At 44.5% G+C, this 23,267-nt stretch overlaps 1 protein-coding gene and 1 pseudogene across 3 annotated transcripts in view; one reads left to right on the top strand and one right to left on the bottom strand.

The window, feature by feature from the left end:
• Positions 1-708: 708 nt before the first annotated feature.
• Positions 709-1,185, bottom strand: LOC148790510 (abscisic acid receptor PYL3 pseudogene; annotated as a pseudogene).
• Positions 1,186-3,099: 1,914 nt separating this feature from the next.
• Positions 3,100-23,267, top strand: part of LOC104599671 (SNF1-related protein kinase catalytic subunit alpha KIN10) — a 41,844-nt gene continuing 21,676 nt past the window's right edge. The window contains exons 1-3 of one of the 3 annotated variants that reach the window (XM_088891538.1): positions 3,162-3,342; positions 4,345-4,535; positions 5,460-5,560. Coding sequence is in view for 2 of the 3 variants with exons in the window: in XM_010262295.3 (XP_010260597.1) it covers positions 4,349-4,535 (187 nt within the window). In the remaining variant the exon portion in view is untranslated. Of the gene's footprint in view, positions 3,343-4,344; positions 4,536-5,459; positions 5,561-23,267 lie in introns of all 3 variants that reach the window. The other 2 variants (XM_010262295.3, XM_010262296.3) reach the window with 2 other exon arrangements.

The following is a 23,267-nucleotide window of genomic DNA, read 5'->3' as shown; positions in this document are numbered from 1 at the left end:
AATGAACTTGCCAGAGCTAGCAACCAGCCCGACCTCTTGATTTACGATTGTATATTTGATTTATAAAGAAAAGAGAAAATTCTAGGTTAGTACTTGTACTTTAGGAGTTGTCACAAGCTAGTATTCCAACTTTAAAACATGTCATTACAATACCTGAATGGATGAATTTCCAAAAACTGTCAGTTTAGTCCAAAATTGATAACGATGTTAAGTGGCATGTGAAATGACACAAATACCTTTTAAACATTATCTAACTTTCTTTATAATATCCACTTGAAATTCATGAAAAAAAAAGAAAGAGAAGATGTTTAGACACCAGTTGATATGTAATGATCATGGATCAATGCATACTAAAACGGCCAAAAAGCAAAAATATCACAGAGAATAGTTTTGTTTTTTCCCCTTTTCTCTTGTCTTCTTGTCTGGTTTTCCTCCCAATCCATGGATAGATTTAAAAACCTAATCAAAGAGATAATGGTTCTTGAGGTACTGAAGAACCAAATATCCCACCATCGTTCTAAAACCAAAAGGGGAAAATAACAAACAAAGCAAATTAAGAAAATAAGAAGTGAGGGCAGTCTGTTGAAGACGGAAGAAGTTACTACCTGTCTGTCTCCAAAACTTCCAAGATTCAAAAGCCTTGGATGCTTCATCCATGGGAATTAGAGTCTTCATCCAATGTCTCTCCCAATTACCAATCACTCAGATTCAATCAATGGGTTCAGTCCAGTCCTTTACAGCCATCCGCTCAGACACGTCTGCCAATGACTTGAGATTGATGAGTAGTTCATTAGTCTATGACTAAGGTTCATGGTCTACCCTCAATAACTCTTGGATAGAGGGTAATGATTGATGAGTAGTTCCTTAGCCTATGATCCCCACCAACAAACCAAATGCTGAGTATATATTCATTATCGAGAAGTTCCAACCTTTTAGTGCTGGTTGTGACCAGCAATCCTGATTTTACATCCACTTCTCTGGCACTCCCAATCTCAAAGTCTCCCTGCATAACTCACTTACTTCTAAGGTTGATCGAATCTCCTCACCAAGGACAAGACAAGATGAATAGGAGCCTTGATGTGTTTAATTAATAAGGGTGAAGCTTCACTGGTTGTCTTTCATCTCGTGTCAGTGGTGCCTCCATATATACTTTGCCTCAACCTTGCTATATCCATTACCATTCATGGCAAAAGCCTTTTCTCCACAATCATCAACTTGTAACACGTTATTACTTGCCCTTTCCAAAGTCCAAAATGCTCCAATTTCAGAAAACCACCTAAAATGAACAAATTTCCCTAAAAACCACTATCCTTTTCTGATTTCTTTCTAAATAAGAAAAATTGGGCGTCAATGTGTCATACCGAAATTTAACATCCATTTTTTTATAAGCAAAGTGGATTCGGGACTGTTCTTGTAGCTTTGATTTTAGTTTCAAGGAAGAAGATAATGAATAATGTCTTTTTTAAAAGGGTAATGTTGAAAGTTTGGAGTGTTATAAATCACATGTGACATCACGTGCATCAGACAACTGACAAAATACTAACAGTGGGTACTAAGTTGACATTTTTTGAAAGTTTAGGTACTATAGTGATAGTTTTAAAGTTCATGAACTAGCTTTCAACAACCCTTGAAGTACATGGTACTAATATGGAATTTACCCTAAAGAAAATTAGATGACATGAACATTTTTGTCTTTTCACATATCAGTTAACAACAATTAACAATTTTAGACTAAATTGGCATGTTTTAGAAGTTCAGGTACTGGATTAATACATTTTGAAGTTTGGGGACAAAAGTGAGACTAGTCCCAGAGTATAGGTTGCTAATAAAATTTTTTTTATCATGTCATTATCATTGCCATCATCATCACAACAATAACAACAACAACAACAACAACAATAATAATAATAATAATAATAATAATAATAATAATAATAATAATAAGGGAAAATTCTAGGCTAGTACCCTCTACTTTGGGCCTAGTGTCACTTTGGTCTCCAAACTTTAAGACACGTCAATCCAATACCTAAACTTCCAAAACGTGCCAAATTAGTATCTACCCTTAACCAGCCATTAATTATGTGTATCATGTGATGTCATGTGCGATTTCAAACTTTTGAAAATGTCAAAATTACCCTTTGAAAAAAAATATTGTTCATCATCTTCTATCTAGTGTGAAATCAAAGTTGCATTCAAAACCAAAAAAAGTTTTGGTATTTACTTTTTTGTTGTCATGTACTATAATAAGAATGAATGCATATCAAAATTGAAACTTTAGAAGGAAAAACATCCGATTTTTCCTCTTAATAAAATAGTTTTAGGTTGATTAGTTGGTTTAAGCTTATGATTACTAGTTGGGTCTGATCTGAAACCTAGATCAGAAGCAGAGAACTAAAACACTCCCATCCTATGAAGTAAAGATAACGATTAGGGGAGCTTTGATATGATCCCAAATAAACCCCAATTGCCCTGTACAGAACTAGACTCACCAGACTACTAAGATGAGAGAAGACAAACCCAGTTCGGATCTCACTCACCAAAACACAACAGCCTCGAGAACAAGTACAAGCATTACAAAGACAATGACTAGAAAGCTAGCAAGTCCAAGAAATGCAGAGCAACAGACTAGAAGATACGAGTGCTACCCCAACAAAGTCCGAGTGCTACATCGCGTTTGCCTTTTCGCTCACACACTGGAGCAGCTATGGGTACTACCCCAGCAAAGTTCAAGGACGCCAGTGTCGCCTGAGTCTTGTGAAGGATCACCGCTTCGGGGCTGTTCAGGTAATAGTTGTAACTTATAGCGGATTTGGGACTGTTCATCATTGCTCTGCTTTAAGAACAGACCATATTCAAGGTACAATAAATTTGATAATTAAATAAATATAAAAAAAATTTTGGATGAATAATAAAAGAAATTAAATGACATTCAAAGGATATTTATGTCTTTTTACATGTCATTTAACCTGGTTAATGATAGGTATTAGATCGACACGTTTTGGAATTTCATGTATTTGATTGATACGTCTAAGCCCCAAATACTGGAATTTTTCATAATAATAATAATAATAAAGTGGAGCACCATTCTATCGTAATTCTGTTACATGACATCATAAGAGAAGAGTCATTAAATCAAAAACTGGGAGCAGTTCCTTGTCGTTCTCCCGAACCACCGGAAATCCCTGTTCCCACTTCCCAGGGTTTGCTACGAAGAGCCTCAGAGCCTCAGAGAAGACAATGATGGCGTGGGCACTGTAGGACGTTGCGAGAGAGAGAAAGAGGACTCGCTCGCTGCAGAGAAGAGAAGATTGCATACGACTAATTGCTCTTTATTGCAGACAAGTACGCAATTTTTTTTTTCCTTTAGCTGGTGCTGCAACGATTCGGTTTCTTTTATTCACAACAAAGGGTTCGGTTTGTAGCCTTTTTCTCGTCATCTTCTTCTTCTTCTTCTTCTTCTTCCATGAATCTTTGTAGCCTTTTCCCCTTCGGTTTCTTCAGAGAAAAAACAGGGGTCCCGCCCCATTTTGATCCTCCTCTCATTCTTATTTTATTTCCAGAAAACACTGGGGCTTCGCCCCTCTTTCTCTTGGTCTTCCCCACATTTCTTCTTCTTGTTCTTCTACATTTTTTAATTTATGATTCCATCACCATTTTAGCTGATTAATCTGCAACATGTAAATAGAAAGTTGATGGTTAATAATTTACTATTTAAAATTTATGCTCAACCGAAATTGGGGAAAAAGTTGGTTGCTTTTAATTTATTTGCTCGTTTAGTACATTTTGTTAATATTACATAATTTATGTCAATTATGATTTGCGAATTACCTAGGCTTTGCATTTTGCTACTGTTTGACATTCGATGGTTTGATAATTCTGATAACACTAGTGGATGGTGATGCTGATCTATAGTAGATTGATTCTGATACTCCTTCAGACCTTGTTTTATGTGTTTCTAATAGGCCTTGAAGAAATGCTGTTGTCTTTTGTTTATTTACATGTGTGATTTGGGAGTTGTGACCTGATAAGTGATAACTTAGTTTTTGACAATGAGCTTCATGGACGATATCATGGTTTGGTTATTAGTTATAGTGTTATATGTTTGAATATGGTGACGTTGAGGTTTTGCAATTTTATTATATTTTTTCTATATGGTTTAATTTATTATTTATTGTTTATTAATTAAAAATTTATTATTTGGGGATTTTGCAATCTGGTTTAAACCTCATGCCTTAGGTCACACTTTCACATTTTGAAAGGTTGGGGTGAACTAGTGGAAAACATCACAACTTAGATGGCTATAGATATTGTTCTGAACTTTGCGTTACCATGTTGTTACACTAGGAAGATGGATGGATCAACAAAAGGAGGCAGTGCTGTGGATATGGTCTTGCCAAACTATAAGTTGGGGAAAACTCTTGGAATTGGTTCATTTGGTAAGGTGAAAATTGCAGAACATGCACTGACTGGCCACAAGGTTGCTATCAAAATCCTCAATCGCCGTAAGATAAAGAACATGGAAATGGAGGAAAAAGGTATACACCATAATCTTGTAGTGTGATGCTTTCCATCCTACAAACTACAATTAAGTTTTGAAACTGTAGAAGTATAATATTCATTTGCTATTTTGGTAATGCTTTTATTCTGGATGTGAATACTATTATTTTGTAACCTTTAATAGTTATATGGCATTATAATTGCTTTGCATTTGTATGTTTTAAAAGTAATACTAAAATTTCATCTCATTGATCAAAGAAAAAACTATTATGACAATTACATCTATAACTTAACCCTGAAGATTTTGTTAATCCACATCATTTAGTGATTTGGTGACCAGAACATATTGTCCAAACAAGTTGAAAGTTGATATTATTTCAATTTTTGTATTTGCAGAAATCCATTTCCCTTTATCTGGCTAACGCCACTAACCATGGCTCAATAACTTGATCAGTTAACATGCACTTATACATCCAAAGTTAATGTTTAATTGTAAATCCTTTTGTTTTTGGTGTGTGGAATGAAATGAAACCATGATTTCATTAGTTAATCTGAGGATTACCCATCCCCCCCGTGGGAAAAAAAGAATTGGGGATTTTCCATCCAAAAAAAAATCTGAGGATTTGATATATCAACTGTCAGCTGTTTCTATTTCTAACTTTTGAACACAATTTGGTAAATGTAGGTAGGCTAGCTATTGTTTAAAAAAAATGTTGGCTTAGAAAAAAAAAAAAAGAGAAGATTTCATTAACACTTTAGGAAACTTGGTAAAGATTGTTAGCAATATTAAAAGAACTGAAATTTGTAAATTGGCCCTTAAAGTCTGATCGTCCTTGATATCACTATTTCTCCACTAATCATAATTCTCCTAGGAGATGAAGTTTTTTCTTTGGTAGTTTTTATCAAATTTGAATGTGTATGTGTGCCTGTAATTAATAAAAACAATGTCTATGTATTTTTAGGGGAGAAAGGAAGAGAGGCACACACATACACATATAAAGTTGAAGCAATTGGCCTTCTGAGTTTTGTTTTCATAATACAAAACCCAGTCTTAATCTTCCAGGTGTGCCTAGCTAAATTCTCCTTCATTACTTTCTAATAATCTGCTATGAACTTAGAGCCTTCAAACTAACCAGTGCATCCCCCTCGTTAAGGTTACTACATACACTGACTAAATCATCTTAAATACTTTATCTTTATTTTGTGAATTATTATGGCACCTTTTAAGATTCCTTGAGTGCTTAATCTTTGTATACTTTCAAATTTTATTGTTCTTTCTCAAAATTTTGAGTACAAGTAATTTTCTTTTATGTATATATTATACTATATTTATTATGCTTCTTAGATCATATTACATATCAAAAGAGAGAATGAAAGGAAAGAGAAACCCCCTCTTCCCACCACAAAAAGAAGCAAAAAAGAATTAGGCCTTTTCTTTCTAATATATATTTAAATAAGTGAAAATTTTGCATTCAAAATGACGGCCTAATAACTCCAAATTGCAAATCTAGACGGCCAATGATAAATGACCCATTTACAATGGTACAAGCTATTCCTAAAGCAAAAGCTATATTGCAAAATTTGCAATAAAGAAAAGAGCAATATATGTTGGGAGGCCCATTCCTCCTAAGGTGGGAGCCTTTAGTTGGGAGGTATTTCATGAGAAAATTAGGACTTGTAAGTTGTAACATACCCCAAAAAAGAAGGCCAAATGTTTGCTTGTCCCCTTCATGCTGTGTCCTATGCAAAGCTAATGGTGAGTCCTATTATCACTTACTAATTTCCTGTCCATTTATTGTTGGTATTTGGGAATGGTCTTTCTTGTTATTTTGGGTGTAGGTGGACTCCTCTGGATAGTATGACAAGCTTGTTTTCTCTAAGTTTTTTTTTTCCTTGTCCAAAGAAAAGGGGAAGGATAATGTGGAGAAGTACAAGGGCTACACTGACGGTTTGGGAAGAAAGGAATGCAAGAATCTTCAATGAACGAGAGAGAAGTAAAGAAGAGATTATTTAATGTATAACTACTAGGGTGGTCCATTGGCTGAAGCCTATGGAGAGCTCTTCATTTATAGTTGATGACATCTTTAGAAAATGGAAGGAATTGGTGGAGATATCATATAAAAAGCTTATCGTTTTAGTAAAGAGTGGCTTCCTCTGGAAAAAGGGTTTAGAGTAGTTATTCTAAATCCCTTGTTTTTCCTTCCCCTCCTGCTTTTCTATTTCTGCAGCTCTGTTCTTTCAATCCAAACACAGCCTAATTCTTCATCATCATTATTCTCTAAGCCTTATCCCAACTTTATGTGTTTGGCTACATGAATCTTGTTTCACCATTCTATTCTGCTTAATGTCATATCCATTGTTAAATTATGAGTGCTTAAATCATTTCGTACTACTTCAACCCATGTCCTTTTTGGCCTGTCCCTAGCCCTTCTAGGCCCTTGAACTTGTAGCCGATCACTTTTTCTTATGGGTACTGTAGATGATCTTCCATGCATGTGGCTGAACCATCTAAGTTTACTTTCTCTCATTTTATCATCTATTGGAGCTACTCCTAGGTTATTTCAAATGATATCATTTCCTACCCTATCCTTTCTACTTTTTCCACTCATCCATCTCAGCATATGCATTTCTGCCACACTCATTTTTTGGACATGTTGCTTCTTGACTGCCCAACACTCTTCTCCATACAGCATTGTTGGCCTTACAACTGTTTTATAGAACTTTCCTTTTTTGATGAGTAATAAAAAAGTTTATATTAAAAATTAGCAGAAACAACTTATACAAAGAGCTCCCCACAAAGAGGCACAAGGTGCAGCCTAAAAAACAGTAGCAAATTACAATTGAGCCCAAAAAAGATGATCCCTATGCACCCCTTGCTTATCTAGACAGTCAACTATCCCATTAGCCGATCTCCTTTCTTACTATCATATTGGAGGTCAACCATTTAAACCTCTTCATGGCTTTCTTGTAGGTCAAAACAACAGTGTTCAGATTCCTTAGCTACCCAATTATCAACTTTGAGCTCCCCTCAATTAGTAACTTACCAATGTTCATCTCTTGAAGTGTACCCCCTGCAGGACAGCTTGAAACTCAGCTTCGATAGAATCCCCCTCACCTGTAGGGCCTGAGAATAAAGCAATTATACTACTGCCTGCATCTTTGAAAACACCCCTATTCCTGAGGGCCCTAGATTCCCCAAACTGCTACCATCAAGGTTGAGTTTAATGAAGCCTTCCTTAAGAGGTACCTGTGCTACAATAGGCTTTGCCTTTATTTCTTAACTTCTCGCTACAGCTCTCTAATTACTCCAAGGAGGAATATCATCAAATGAAAAAAACAGAAAAAAAATATCCAGAGTTTAGCCCAATGTATAGCCCTACGTACAGTGCAGTCCCAAATAGTATCCTCATTCCTTTACGTACTGATGTGGGTTAGCTTGGCCCAACCCACTGACACCTGACAGCGTCAGCAACAGTAGGAGGGAGCCCTGCTGCTTCCGTACGGAGCCAACCACATAACCGTCAGACGTACCCGCCAGGGCCTGCAGCCTGACCTCATACGGCTCTCATCTGGGGTGTTCATCTTCACCTACCCCCAGCACGCTCAAGTATAAATAAGAGGTAACTGCCCCTTAAAGGGGGCCGAAACAGAGAAACTCCAACATCACTCACTCATTTACTCCCTGCACCAACCTCGTCTTCTTAGCATTAATTCAGGGAGATCCGGTGCATCCAAGGACTCTCTCCAAGTGCTCTCCTGCACCCTCCCCTACTCTACACCTAGTACTAACTTGAGCGTCGGAGCCTCTGCCTCGGGTATCCACCCCAAGGCCTCTGACACTCCCTGTCTTGTAGTATCTTTGGTCACCAGGGACTTCGCCTCGACTTGCAGTCATCGGCTACCATAGTCCTTGGAAGGAATACTTCGCCTCGGCTTGCGGTCCTCGGCTTCAGTCAATCTTTCCCAAGGCCCCGGGGTCCTCGGCCAACACTCAGAACCTGAAGAGTGAATTTACTTCGTTGCCCCCAGCCAATCCGCGCGACAACAATTGGTGTCGTCTGTGAGAAAAGTTTCTAAGACGACACCCACTTTAGGATAAAAAGTAATAATACTCAAAATCCAAACCCCCCTTAAGCTCGAAAGTCATGGTGAGGAGAGCCAGGAACAATCAGAACCTGCTCACCTACGAGCAATTTCAGGCCGTCCTCGATCGTTTGGACCGCCTCACTCAACGAATGGAGGAAGTTTGCCCTAGAGCAGGAGGTCCCTCTCAAGGCGACCGCCCTGTTGGGGTGTCAAAAGATCAGGGTCGATACGAGAACGTCGAACCATCGGCCCTCGGCCACGGTAATCCGCCGGCCGAACCATTAGAATCGGGCAATAACCGCCTCCTGGACTCGCCTCGAAGGAATATTTGTCCTCCTAGCCGAAGGGAGGCGTGCCCACTCAATCCGAAGACAGTCATCAATCTTAGGAGCAGTACCACTGCCGCAGTAGGGAGGCCCCCCGGGACGATGGCGGGCACCTCTGTCGCCCTGGAGTTCACTCCCGAGGTGAGAGCCAACGCCACCCCATCCCACCTCCCGCCTCAGATCTCAGGGACGTTTTGAATGATCGTCGTGCCCGTAGAGGAGCGTGCGGTCATGTCTCGGAGTATTCGGGAGTCCGAGCCGACACCCATCGGGTCCGCAAAGATAGGAGCGGGGCCCATGCCCGTGCTGACCCAGGGCTCGCCGAGTTGCGAGCCGAGATTGGGGCCGTCAAGGACGAGCTCCGGTAGGTTAAGGAGAGCCGAGTTGACGCCTCAACCAGTCATGGCAACTCCACTGGCCGCATGGACGCATTCACCCTGGAAATCATCTTGGAGCCTCTTCCCCCACACTTCAAGGCTCCCACACTGGAAACGTATGACAGGAGCACTAACCCCGATGACCACTTGAAGGGTTTCAGGGCGCTCATGATACTATATGGCTACTCCGACGCCTTAACGTGCCGGACCTTCTAGGCCACCTTTAGGGGGGCCGCTCGCCGTTGGTTTTCTAGCCTTCCTCCTCGATCGATCAGCTTGTGGGAGCAATTTACAACCTTGTTCCTCGCCCGCTTCATCAACAGTAGACAATGCCAGAAGAGCGTAGTCTTTCTGATGTCGCTCAAACAGGAGCCGGGTGAAAGCCTGCGGTCTTATATCGACCGCTTTAAGAGAGAAGAGCTCGAAGCTTGAGACCTTGACCCTATGGTCTCCATGCACACAGCCATCAACGGATTCCGCCCCGGCTCGGCTCTCAAGTGCTCGGTTGCTAAGGCCCTGCTGAAGATTAAACTCGAGTTCCTCAAGAAGGCCCAAAAATAGATCACGGCCGAAGAGGCTTTGGCCGGGGACAACCAAGAAAGGGAAACCGAGGCCACGACGGGACCCCGGAGAAGAAGAGGAAAAGTGGGGACCAGCGCCACCCCGACAACCATGGCAGCAAAGACAACAAGAAGCCACCGACAACGGCCTTGGCTTACAAGGACTACATGCCCCTCAACTCCACCCGCACCTAGATAATGATGCAGATTGGGGAAGAGAAGTTTGTGAAGTGGCCAACGAAGTTAAAGCGGAACCCCAAGAGGGGGAACCCTACAAAGTACTGCAAGTACCACCGCGGCATCGGGCATGACACTAAGGACTGCTACGATCTAAAGAATGAAATAGAGTCCCTCATCTGCCGCAAGCACCTCAAGCAGTTCGTCGGAGGAGAGGCCGGTGCCTCATCATCCCAACAGCAGCAGCAACACCAACACCAGCAAGTGGCAGGCATCATCGATGTCATCACCGGGGGCATGGCCTCGGGTGGGGCCTCGGCCGCGGCTCGAAAAGCCTACACCAGGCAGCTTAACTCTAGGAGCTTGCCTCGAAGAAGCAGAAGTACCCGGACACTCCGCAGAGATCGAGTTGTCCACATGCCCAAGTCTTTACCGATGAGGACTTAGAGGGGGTTACTGTCCCCCACGACGATGCCTTCGTGGTCGCAACCATCATCTCCAACTTTATGGTGAAGAAGATCTTGGTGGATAGTGGCTTGTCAGTCGATATCCTTTTTTACGACACAAGAGAATGGATGCACTAGAACGGCTCCAGCTCGCCGACGCTCCCCTCGTCGGCTTCTCCGGCAGCGTCATTAGGCCGAAAGGAAAAATTACCCTACCCATCATGGTAGGGACAGCGCCACACTAGGTGACTTGGATGCATGAGTTCCTAGTGGTGAAGGTCGCCTCTCCCTACAACGCGATAATGGGAAGACCTACCCTTCATGCACTAGGGGCAGCCATGTCCTCTTATCACCTGTCCCTTAAGTTTCCCACCGAGCACGGCGTCGGAGTCATTCTGGGAACCAACAGATTGCCCATCAATGCTACGCGGCGGTGCTAAAAGGAAAGAATAAGGAGGCCTCGTCACTGGAAGGCCTCGACCCCCGAGAAGAGCCAACGAGCCGAGGCCAGCCAGTCGAGGACCTCATCTCGGTTCTCCTGGATGAATCAGCCCTAGAAAAGACGGTCCACATCGCGTCCAATCTCCCCCCTGAACGCCTATCTGAACTGGTAAGTTTCCTCTGAACTAATGTCGACGTCTTTTCTTGGTCCGTCGCTGACATGCCCAGAATTGACCCTTCGGTCATTACTCACAGGCTAAGCGTGGACCTGATCTCTAGGCCAGTCCGGCAAAAGAAGAGGAACTTTGCACCGGAACGATGGAAGGCTATAGGAGAGGAAGTTGATAAGCTACTAGACGCCGGCTTCATCCGTGAGGTACATTACCCCAATTGGCTGTCTAATGTGGTTTTGGTAAGGAAAGCTAATGGGAAATGGCAGATCTGTGTTGACTTCATAGACCTTAGCCGAGTCTACCCGAAGGATAGTTTTCCTTTGCCGAGGATAGGCCACCTCGTCAACGCCACCGCAGGGTATGAACTACTCAGCTTCATGGATGCCTTCTTCGGGTACAACCAGATCTAGATGCATCTTGACGACGAGGAGAAGACATCTTTCATCACTGAGCACGGAACATACTGCTACAAGGTAATGCCGTTTGGCATTAAGAATGCAGGGGCAACTTACCAGTGCCTTGTCAACAAGGTTTTTAAGAATCAGATGGGGAGGAACGTCGAAGCCTACGCAGATGATATGGTGGTGAAGAGCCTGAGGGCTGAAGCACACACCTTGGAAAAATTCTTAGGCTTAGTCGTCACTCAAAGAGGCATTGAAGCCAACCCAAGCAAGGTACAAGCCATACTAGACATGGCACCCCCTCGGTCAGTAAAGGAGACTCAGAGACTCACCGACAGGATAGCCGCCCTCAACCGTTTCATGTCAAAGTTGGCAGATCGCTGCCTTCCCTTCTTTCGTGCCATCAAGAAGCTGAAAAATTTTCAGTGGACGGAGGAGTGCCAGTGTACCTTCGACGAGCTCAAGCTATACCTTGCCTCACTCCCACTCCTTGCTCGGCCGATACCAGGGGAAACTCTATATTTGTACTTATCAGTCGAAGACGAGGCTGTCAGCTCGGTCCTGGTGAAAGATGACGGAGTCCAGAGACCTGTATTCTATGTCAGCAAGGTCTTCTATGACGTCGAAACAGGTACCCGAAGTGGAAAAGCTAGCTTACGCGCTCGTCACCTCGGCTAGAAAGCTCAGGCCGTATTTCTAAGCCCATACCATAGTGGTCCTAACAAATCAGCCCCTTAGGGCCATCCTCGCCAAGCCCGAGACTTCGGGACATCTGATTAAGTGGGCGATAGTACTGTCGGAGTTTGACATACAATACCAGCCGAGGCCCATGATCAAAGCGCAAGCCTTGGCTGACTTTGTAGTAGAAAGCACCTTCAGCAGGCCCCACGGCTGGCCTCACGAAGACGAGTCAGAAGAAGCATGACCGGCCGAGGAGGCCCCCCCCCCCGCGTGGAGACTTTTTGTCGACGGTTCATCCAACGCCAAAGGGAGTGGAGCGGACCTCATTCTCCTCACCCCGACGATGCCATCATAGAGTATGCATTGATATTCGAGTTCCCTGCATCTAACAACGAAGTCAAGTACGAAGCCCTCTTGGTAGGGTTGCAGCTCGCCCGAGACCTCGGCTCTAAGCACGTTGAAGTCCTTAGCGACTCGCAGCTGGTGGTGAATCAAGTCAAAGGTGAGTACGAGGCCAGAGAATAAAGCATGGCTAAGTACCTCGCCAAAGTTCAAGAGTTAGCCCGCCACTTCCAACGTTTCTCTCTACAGCAAGTCCCGCGAGCCGAGAACACCCGAGCCGACGCCCTCTCCAAATTGGCGAGCACCTCAGATGCGGCCCTCGGCCGCACTGTGCGCATGGAAAGATTAGCCCGACCCTCCATAGAGGACATCCAAATCCTCCCCGTAGAGGCCGAACCGTCTTGGATGGATCCTATCATCGACTTCCTACTGACGGGAAGGTTACCCGATGACAGGAACGAAGCCCGAAGACTCCGACGACAGGCAGCACACTACACTCGGCTACAAGGAAAATTGTATAGGAGGTCCTTCACTTTGCCTTACCTCTGATGCCTCCGCAAGGAGGAGGGCGAGTATGTGCTCTGGGAAATTCACGAAGGCATCTACGGCAATCACCTTGGCGGTCGGACCCTAGCCCAGAAAACATTAAGGCAAGGGTACTTCTGGCCGACACTTCACAAGGATGCGGCCGAGCTGGTGCGGAAATGTGATCAGTGTTAGAGACATGCCAATCTCTGCCATCAACCAGCCACCACCCTCTCGGCCCTCAGCAGCCCCTGGCCCTTTGCCAAGTGGGGGATGGACCTCCTCGGCCCCTTCCCTCAGGCAACGGGAGGCAGGAAGTACCTTGTCGTTGCTGTGGATTACTTCACCAAGTGGGTGGAGGCCGAACCCCTAGCCACTATCACTGTGCGGGCAATTCAGAACTTCTTTTGGAAGAACACTATTTGCCGCTTAGGCCTCCCCCACATGTTGGTCATGGACAACAGAAAACAATTCGATGATGCTAAATTCTGAGAATGGTGCACCTCCCTCGGCATCAAACAACAGTATACCTCGGTGGGTTACCCCCAAACGAACGACCTGGCCGAGGTTACGAACATAACCATCCTGGACGGACTAAAGACCATGTTGGATAGAGCTAAAGGCCTGTGGGCCGACGAACAACACAGTGTCCTCTGGGCGTACCAAACCACACCTCGGACAGCGACGGGAGAAACCCCTTTCAGCCTGACCTACAACACGGAAGCAGTGATCCCAACAGAAATCGGCCAACCAACGCTTAGGATCCAAGGGTATACCGAGGTCGAGAATGACGAGGTGCTCAGAGAAAACTTAGACATGCTGGAAGAAACCCAAGAACAAGCATAGATTAGGATGACCGCCTATCAGCAGTGAGTGGCCCGCTACTACAACTCCAGGGTGAAAGAAAGGCACTACAGAGAGGGAGACCTTGTCCTCAGGAAGGTCATGGTTCCCGAACCTGGAGTAGGAAAGCTAGGAGGCCCCTATCGGATTAAGCAAGCTCTCGGCCCTGACACATTTCGACTGGAAAACTTAGATGGAAGACCCGTCCCGCGGACGTGGAACTCAGAGAACCTTCAGATGTACTACAGATGAACGTAATTTTTTGATGAAAGTAATGAATGAATGAAGCAAAGTTCCTCTTCACCTCACCTGGGACATACACGCTAGGGCGAAAGGCCTGTTATGCCTCGTCACCTCGGAGCGTGGTAACCCCCTAGGCTATCCGCACTTAGCGCAAAGAAAATAATGAGACAGAGCCCTCGGCCTCACCGGTGGGATGCCTCGGCCTACCCCGAGAAAACACTTGGTAAGAATGAGTCAGGGGAGCTGCACCCCGATGGTGCTACTCCGCCATGGCTCTTCATCCACCCAAGTACCTCGGCGGTATACTTCGGTTCTAGACCTCGGCCGTGGTGCCAGGTCCCTTCGGCCCTGCTTGGGATAGCACGGGATTTGGAAGCCAGGCGAGCCCCGCTTCGGACAAATGACTCCGCCTCGGCTCCCAATATCCCGACAAGCCGAGACGAGCGTGCAAATAAACAAATACTACGACTGAATCGTGTGTGCCTTGTGTATCGTGGTCTCAACCTTTTGGAGAGGCAAGGACCTCTCACAAAAAAAAAAAGAGAGAAAGGGGAAGAGACAACATGCACGAAACACAGTAAATACAAAAAAATGGCTTCATTCACTACTCAATGTTGGTCTTGTATAGCCTACAAAAATTTTGTATTGCCTTCACAAAAAAAAAAAACGAAACAAATGGCAAGTATTACAAAGATAAATAAAAAGAGAACGGGGGAAGTCTACGCCTGTGCCTCGTCATTGGCAAGAGTGAGAATGGTGTCTTCAACTGGCTGAGCCTTCGCAAGAGCGTCAGGGATCACTTGTAGTCCCTCGACATCAAAATCTGGCAGCACTAGTAGGAGTGCCTTCTTGGTATCTTCAATACCGTTGAGGTAGGACAATGAAGCATACTCCGCCAGCGCATCTAGTTAGTCGAAAGACTTCTTGTACACCTCGACCGCTGCCTTCTTTGACTGTTTTGCCGAAGCTAGGGATTCAACAGCTTTTGCCTCCGCCTCGGTAGCCTTCTTTTCGGCCTCGACAGCTCGTCTCTTCGCTTTTGTGACGATGCTTTCCAGCCGCACCCGCTCCATTTGCTCTTTGGAGAGCCCTTGCCGCGCCTCCTTCAGCTAAGCCTCAAGGTGCTCCCGAACCGATTGCTCATCCAGAAGCACTTTTCGGAATTTCTGGTACTTGTCCTCGGTGGCGACGACTGCCTTCCGGAGCTTCTCCTCGGCAGCCTTCTTCTCCTTCTCTGCCTTGTCAACACGAGCCATGGCCAGTCTTGTTCGGTCCCCCAAACCGACGAAGTGCAGACAGGCCTACCACAAAACCGATTAGCAAACAAAAAATAAAATATATAATAAAATATCGAAGAACGCCTTACCTCGGCCAAATGGTATAGGCCCTCGTCGTAAATGGACTTGGGGTTGCGTTGCAAAAGGCGGTAGCGATCCCTCGACAGGATGGATCCGCTAACCATCTTTTGGCTGATTCCCTCGTCATGAATGGAGTCCCCTTCTTGGAGTTGCCATTGTGGGCGGAAGGTCTTTCCAGCCCCTTCGGTTCTCTCAGGGACCCCCTGTACTGATGGAGGGCTGATGAAGGACCAGATGGGCGCTCTCCAGGCGTGGATTCCTCGGCCTGCCTGTCAGTGTTGGCAAGCTTCCGCGGGGGCTCCTCCCTCGGTGTGTCTACAGCGGGCCTCTTCCTACCTACCTCAGGCCCATCCATGGGCCTCTTCGGCGCCTCCATTGTCCTCTTCAGTGCCACCACCGGCTACTTCCCCTTGGTGGAAACCTGCGGATCTCCCCCCTTCACCGGGGAAAGGGGGCAGCTTCATCGCCGGGCCTCTTCGGTGTTTGCCCTCCGACCTTCTTCCCGGCCTGCTTCGCCTGGGCCTTCTCCAACAAACGTTGCTTGGCGTCCATTGGCACTTCTGCGAAACAGCAAAGGAAAACAGTTAGTACATTGGTGAAAAAGAAAAGAACGTGGAAGATGCACTAACCACAGAACCTCTCCTACCGAGGGGGCTGAGCTAATCCCAGCGAAGGCTAGGGAGACCTCCTCCACCAACGGCTTCGCCTGGAATGTCCCCATCACAAGCAGGTGAGCTACAACTGCAGCCTCTTCATCTCGGAGCGGTGGGGGACATCTCTCGACAATGACGCAAGCCTCCCCCAGTTGGATCTGAAACGCCAGCCCTCGGGGCAAGAGACGTAGAAGAACTTATCCTTTCACCCATGAACGGACGAGGGGTTATGCACAGGCTTCTCCCTCCTCGGGTAGAAGTAATACATCTTGGCCTCGGAAGCATGCTTCCTCGGCGTGAACATGGCATGGAACAGCCTCAACGTCAGCTCCACGCCCCCTGAGCCGAGCCCACACCATCATCGCCACGATGGTCCTGAGGGTGTTGGGTATGAGCTGGTTGATAGTGATGTCGTACCACTTCAGCAACTCGGAGATTAAAGTAGGGAGGGGAAACCTAAGGCCAGACTCCAAAAAAGGCTGGTAGACACAGATTTCCCCCTCCTCGGGGGTCCACGGCCTATCGCCCACGTCGGGGACCCTCAGGTCATAAGATCGGGGTATGTGGAACCTCCTTGCCAAGGATTTGACCTGGCACACGTCTAAGGAGCTGTTAAACTCCAAACGCGGAACACCAGTGTCAGCCACCCTTCGAGCAACACTCCCTCCCACTGGTTCGACGACGAGTTCCACGACATCATCCTTGGAGAGAGGAGATCCCTCGGGCTCTCCCGGCGACGTCGAAGCGGAGCTTTCATGGGGAGAATCATTCCTCTGGTGACTGCCCTCGGCACCCCCCGAGGTTAACCTCTCCCTCAAAATGGCCACCTTCTGTCGAAGGGGGGCTACGGCTAAGGAACCCAGAGAAGACAGGGGAGAGGGGGTTGTAGGAGAGCTCCCTCCCGAGATGTTTGGGAATTCATGGCATTCGGGACCAGAATCTGAAAATGACATGTTTTGATTACCTAAGAGAGGGAAAAATGTCCCGAAGAAGGGAAAAAATAGGAAAATTCTAGAGAGTTGAGAGTTGGGGAGCTGCGGTCACTCGAGAGCAAGGGCGTCTAAGCTCAATGAAGAAGAAAATCACTGCCATGGTCCCTATTTAAAATAAAATGAACGGTCGGGGGCAACAAAGTAAATTCACTCTTCAGGTTCTGAGTGTTGGCCGAGGACCCCGGGGCCTCGGGAAAGATTGACTGAAGCCGAGGACTACAAGCCGAGGTGAAGTATTCCTTCCGAGGACTGCAAGTCGAGGCGAACTCCCTGGTGACCAAAGATATTGCAAGACAGGGAGTGTCAGAGGCCTCGGGGTGGATGCTTGAGGCAGAGGCTCCGACGCTCAAGTTAGTACGAGGTGTAGAGTAGGGGAGGGTGTAGGAGAGCACTTGGAGAGAGTCCTCGGATGCACCAGATCTCCCTGAATTAATGCTAAGAAGACAAGGTTGGTGCAGGGAGTAAATGAGTGAGTGATGTTGGAGTTTCTCTGTTCTGGCCCCCTTTAAGGGGCTGTTACCTCTTATTTATATTTGAGTGTGCTGGGGGTAGGTGAAGATGAACGCCCCGAATGAGAGCCGTACGAGGTCAGGCTACAGGCCCTGGCGGGTACGTCTGACGGTTATGTGGTTGGCTCCGTATGGAGGCAGTAGGGCTCCCTCCTACTGTGGTTGACGATATCAGGTGTCAGTGGGCTAGGCCAAGCTAACCCACATCACTTGGCCCCCACTCCCGAGACCGAGGTGAGGCCTCGACTTTGGCTGGTAATGAGGGTAGTAGTCGAAGTAAGGCTTCGGCTTCGGTCGTTGGGAGTAGTGGTCGTTACGCCTTTAGATTCGTCAGCCGAGGGATGTCCTACGGTGGTGTTGTTTTTGCTGTTTGTGTCGTCTCTCTTCGGTTCAGAAGCGCGTGCGATGTGGATGCCTCGGCTTGGCGGAGATGTCCCGTTTCACACACGGGCAGGTCACGTTAAGGGGGCTACCGTGCAGGGGACGGCCGTCCCAGGCGTCGCGTATTTGCCGGGTCGAACGGTCCGCCCAGTGGTCAGCGATGAGCGGGCCTTTCGGTTTGCTCAGCGGGTTTCCGCGAATGATCTTCGCGGTCCACCCGGCGTTGTTTCACCTTCCGAGGGCATGCACTAGGAGGTGCAGTGGGACTGGTTCGCAAGGGCTCTCGCATCCGTTGGATTCGCGTCAATCTGAACCGTTGCTTTGGGCATCTTTTCGTCTTCCGAGGCCGAGCGCCAGGTGGCGCATCACAATTGGATGGTGGGAGCGGATTTACTTCGTTGCCCCCGGCCAATCCGCGCGGCAACACATACAATGCAGTTCCAAATAGCCTCCTCATTCCTGTATTATTATTAAAAATTCTAGCATTTCTCTCCTCCCAAACTATCCACACCAAAGAAGCCCTAGCACACATCTCCATAGGATCCTACCTCTTAGGCCATCTGATGTTTGTAGGGTTGAATAGACTACTGCCCAGGACAATTCCTCTCTGAAGGTCCCTTGCTTTGCCAACATATCAGCTAACCCATTAGCTGACTGTCTGGCCCAATTGAAAGACACTATACCCCTTACTAGCCAAACTATTTCCCTCATTATCTGTTTATATACCCATATCCCGAAACCTTGTGACTGCATCTAACCAATTACTAGCTTAGAATCTCCTTCTGCCTCAACTTGGTGAAGACCCATCTGTTTAGCCAATTTTAAACCCTGAAGTAAAGCTAATATTTCTGCTCTCACTGAGTCTCCCACTCCTATTGGCCCTAAGAACAAGCCCAAAATTCTGCCCCCTTCATCTTTCAATACTCTGCTTACTTCTGAAGGGCCCGGGTTGCCTAAAGAGCTCCCATCAAAGTTTAATTTCATCCTTTGGAAAGTAGGAGTCCAAGTAACCTGGGTTCAAATCTTCAATGAAGTGGAGGCTGCCACTGCACTCCAATCTCTTTGAAAGTCATCAACTGAGAAATCCCTAAATAGATCTTAAGATTCCAGGCAGTGTATTATTTTATTAGTTACCCCTCAATAACTTCTTCCTTGGATTTTTCAATGTCTTTGAAGATCCTATGTTCCTTTCTTCCCATATTAACCAGAGGACAGCTGCCCTTGTAGCTCTCCACATTATTTGCTCCTCTTCTTCAATTGCCTAAAGAAACTTGGATAAAAAAGGCCCACCACATCCAAGGAAGAGTTTCACTTGCAGCCAAAAAGAGAAGAGAACCAAGTCCAAAATCCAAATAAAAGACACAAATGGATAGGGTATTAATAAGTGTGTAAGTGTCTTACCATACCCTAAGCAAGCAAAGGCTAAAAACATGGGGAGAGATGCACCAATTTGTTCTTCTTTGCAGCACATCCAAGGTGTTGATCAAGGTTCAAAGTATCAATACACCTCTGTGTATCGGTATTAAAAACCTTGCGCTTTTTTATTTTTTTTTGCTTTTTCTCAAAAATTAGTTTATATATATATATATATTATTAAAAAAAGAGGGGTCCTGAAACACCTATAAACCAAAAGATACGATATGATATGCTCAATACGAGGTATCATATTGAAATTTTGATCCTTGGTGTTGATGTTTTGGAGTATCATCTCCTGGCAAAAAGCCCTTACTTTTGGAGGCACAAGGCTACACCAATCCTCCTTTGTTGGAAACATAAAGAGATATAGTTTCTCCTCTACACTGCCAACCTCTTATTACAACTCTCTATAATTGGGCCCCAAAATATACTCTCTTGTGGGTTGTCTCCTAAATGCATACCTAGGTATTTCAAACCACTCAACTCTTCTCAAATTAATTTTCAACTTCAAGAGAGATCCAAACAACTTAACTACCCACTTCAGGTTTCTAGCCATTTGGGATCCTCACTTTCACAAAAAATGATTGTATGATCTACAAACTGTAGATGTGTTGCTATTATGCCATTCCTTCCAATCCTCCACCCTCTAAAGATGTCCATCCTATCTGCTCTTGTTAACAACTTACTAAATGCATCCGCTATCAAGGTAACTAAGAAAAGGTGAGAGAGGACAATGTTTTAAAAGGACAAGGCACAAAAAAAAAAAAAAAAAAACGCAAGGGGCAATTTGCACCTGAGGCACAAGGTGAGGTGCATGCCTTTTCGAAGCAAGGCACAAAAATACAAAAAATGCCAAAAAATTCAAAAATAAAAAATAAAATATTAAACATAATATTAATTAAAAATATAAACTTAATTTTAAAATATATGTTTTAAAATCCTATTATCTAAAATTAAAATACATAAATATTACATGTAAAATGTATTTAAATGAAAATTTAAAAATAAAATCAAACATATAAAACATATTCAAGCATGTAAGCTCTCAATGTCTTTTTTTCCTCAATTGCATTACTTCAAATAGCTAATGTGATGTAAAGAATCTTGTGTTCTTGGTTCTACAAGCCACCTTTGTACCAAGCCCCTCAAGGCAATACCAAGCCCCTCAAGGCAAGCCCGAACAAGTCCATATTAGGATCTTAAATTTTTAATCCCTACACGACAAAATGATTTTATAATTTTAGTTGCTTTTTAAGAAGATATTTTATTAGGCAATATTTTAATTGCCTTGATGCCTTACACGCAAATCCTTTCTTCTTCCTTCTTTTTAAATCTTCCATGGCAACCAGTATTTGATTGGCAATCTATCTACCTTGAATGAAGGCCCAATGGAACTAGCAAATCAAATTAGGGAGGGCCCATAGATATTAGTTAATACCCAAGTAAACCCATCCCTGCATTCTTAAATTTCAGAGAAATCGAGAACTGGCCAATTAATTCTACAAATTCCACAACCTCACTTCTCCACATAGTGACGATTCCCCCTGAGGCACACCACGATAGTGCTGCAGTCCAGCATATACCTCTAGAGCTTCACACACTTCTTACCCACCTACTGTGACTCTGTGAGTACTGCCCATATCTGTAAGTTTAGCTTCCTGCAAGCACACTATGGCTGCATTTGGCATTCCTTATTCTAAGGACTTATCTCCTTTTTGCAGTTAAAATGCCCCTATGAACACTGAGTTTTTAACAGCAAAAAGGAGATAAGTCCTTAAAACAAGGAATGCCAAATGCAGCCTATATCTGGTTTCTCCCTTTTCAACAAATCCTTAATTACCTTCCTCTTCCCTCTTCTTTGCACTACCCAGGTCCGAAACTCCCTATTTTGACCCCTTTCTTCTTTCCCCCCTCCAACTAAATTCTAAATCACCATCCACATCTGATTTCAGCCTCTCCACCTTTGATATCATTTTCTTCCTTTTTTAATTCCCCACCCCTTCCTTCCTTGACTCTTACATTTTTTTTTTTGATTGGAAATGGTAACTTCATTAAATAACTTTCCAGATTTAATTACAGCGGTCAACCCCTAAATAGACTCTTACATTCTCCATCTTCAAATTCAACCCCATCTTCCCAGCCACTTCAGCTACTTCTTGTTCAGTTATATTTTCATTCACAATTTTTATATACCCTTCCTTTCTTTTAAGCTCCTCTAAAAAATTACCGATCAACTTCCAAATCCTCTCCCCTTGTTCCCTATCCTAACCCCCCCCCCATCCCCTTCCCTTCTAACCCCATCCTCTCACCCACTCAGTATCTGTCATAGGTACAGAAAGGTCATTAGTATCCAAAATCTGAAAGAAACACGTACCTAGAGAGTTGGATCCAGTCTAAAAGTTGGGAACTCTAGGACCTAGAGTGGAAGTATGGAACCCAACCCTAAGTCCCCATTTCCCATAGGAGTTAGACCAGGCAAGGCTGCTTACAAAACACAAACACCCCTTGTTGGTGCATATCTGCTTTGGCTCATGAGGGAGTCACCTCTTTAATCCCATCATCTTGTGATTGCCTCACCTCTGAGATTGGTTTAAGTCCATAGTGATGACTTTGATCTCTAACAACAGTATTTTCTTCTTCCCTATCAATCCCCACTAAGGTCTTAAGATTCTGGAAATCTAAGTGGTATTTGCCTATCACATAAGACTCCAGATGCACCCTTCATTTTGCCAATCATCCTACTCTAATTCTATGGGTGACATCCTTCTCAATCTCTCCGTTGTTATGAATTATTGAACAAGGTACTGGAAAAGGTCACATGTTTCATTTTTTGTTTAGTTTGTCTTGTTTTCCCCTGGTTGGATCTGTATGAGGATCTTACATTCCATGTTAGTAACTCTCTCTCTCTCATTTCTTTCTTGGGGGGTAAATGTGTTGGGGAGTATAATATGATAGATCTATCTCATTGCTTTCAAAGTTTGGGGACTTATACTGTATTTGTTTTCTTATTTTTCTTTCTATAATTACCATATGGAAATTTGCAATTCTGCATTTAAAGGACTCCACACTATGGATCATCCTAAAGCATGGCCAAATCACGTTTGTCAATATTAAATAGGGTGAATTTATATTTATCAAAAAAAAAGGGTGAATTTATATTTATCTAAAAAAAAGGGTGAATTTATTGAAGTCCGTGTCAACATTTCAAAATATCTCTTTATATGCTTGTGCAATGGCTAGATATGACATTCTTTCTTTACCTTTCATGTGGTTTTGCATCAAAATTTCCTCAAATTTGATTTTGTCTCTCCCAGTTGTGTAAGAGCATGAATATTCAAACCACCGCAGACCCAGTTTAGTCCATATTGAGTCAAAACGAAGTTAACCCCGGTCAATGACCAACTCAGATCCCCAAGCAATAAATCTGAGTAAATTATAGTAGTAGCTGACAGCTAGCCACCTTAGCTGATGTGGCATAGAACATTCTAGAAACCTTTCTTTAAGAAGAAAAATATAAATAACAGATATTCCAGAATTAATAGGAGGATTCTCTCTTCTCTCAGACTCTCAGATTCTCTCTCTGAGAACACCCTCTCTATCTCCTTCCCTTACATTAGAGGAAATCAGGGGAACTATGGTGGCTTGATCCCTCTCCAAAGGGTACATAGCGCTTAGCGCAGTCCCTCCAGGGGTCTGGCCACTTCCATCCTTTTTTTATTCTGATAAGTAACAGGTCATTAAAATTCATTGAAAATCATAAAGATATGCAACGATAAAAGCATCCCACAGGGAGGTGCGAGATGCAGCCTCACTGTTAGAACAGGGGTCTGGCCACTTCCA

This window comes from Nelumbo nucifera, chromosome 7 (genome assembly GCF_055504915.1).
Source record: "Nelumbo nucifera cultivar China Antique chromosome 7, China Antique-T2T, whole genome shotgun sequence".
Lineage (NCBI taxonomy): Eukaryota > Viridiplantae > Streptophyta > Magnoliopsida > Proteales > Nelumbonaceae > Nelumbo > Nelumbo nucifera.
Note: the sequence above shows the minus strand (reverse complement) of the source record. Positions and strands in the feature narration are given on the sequence as shown.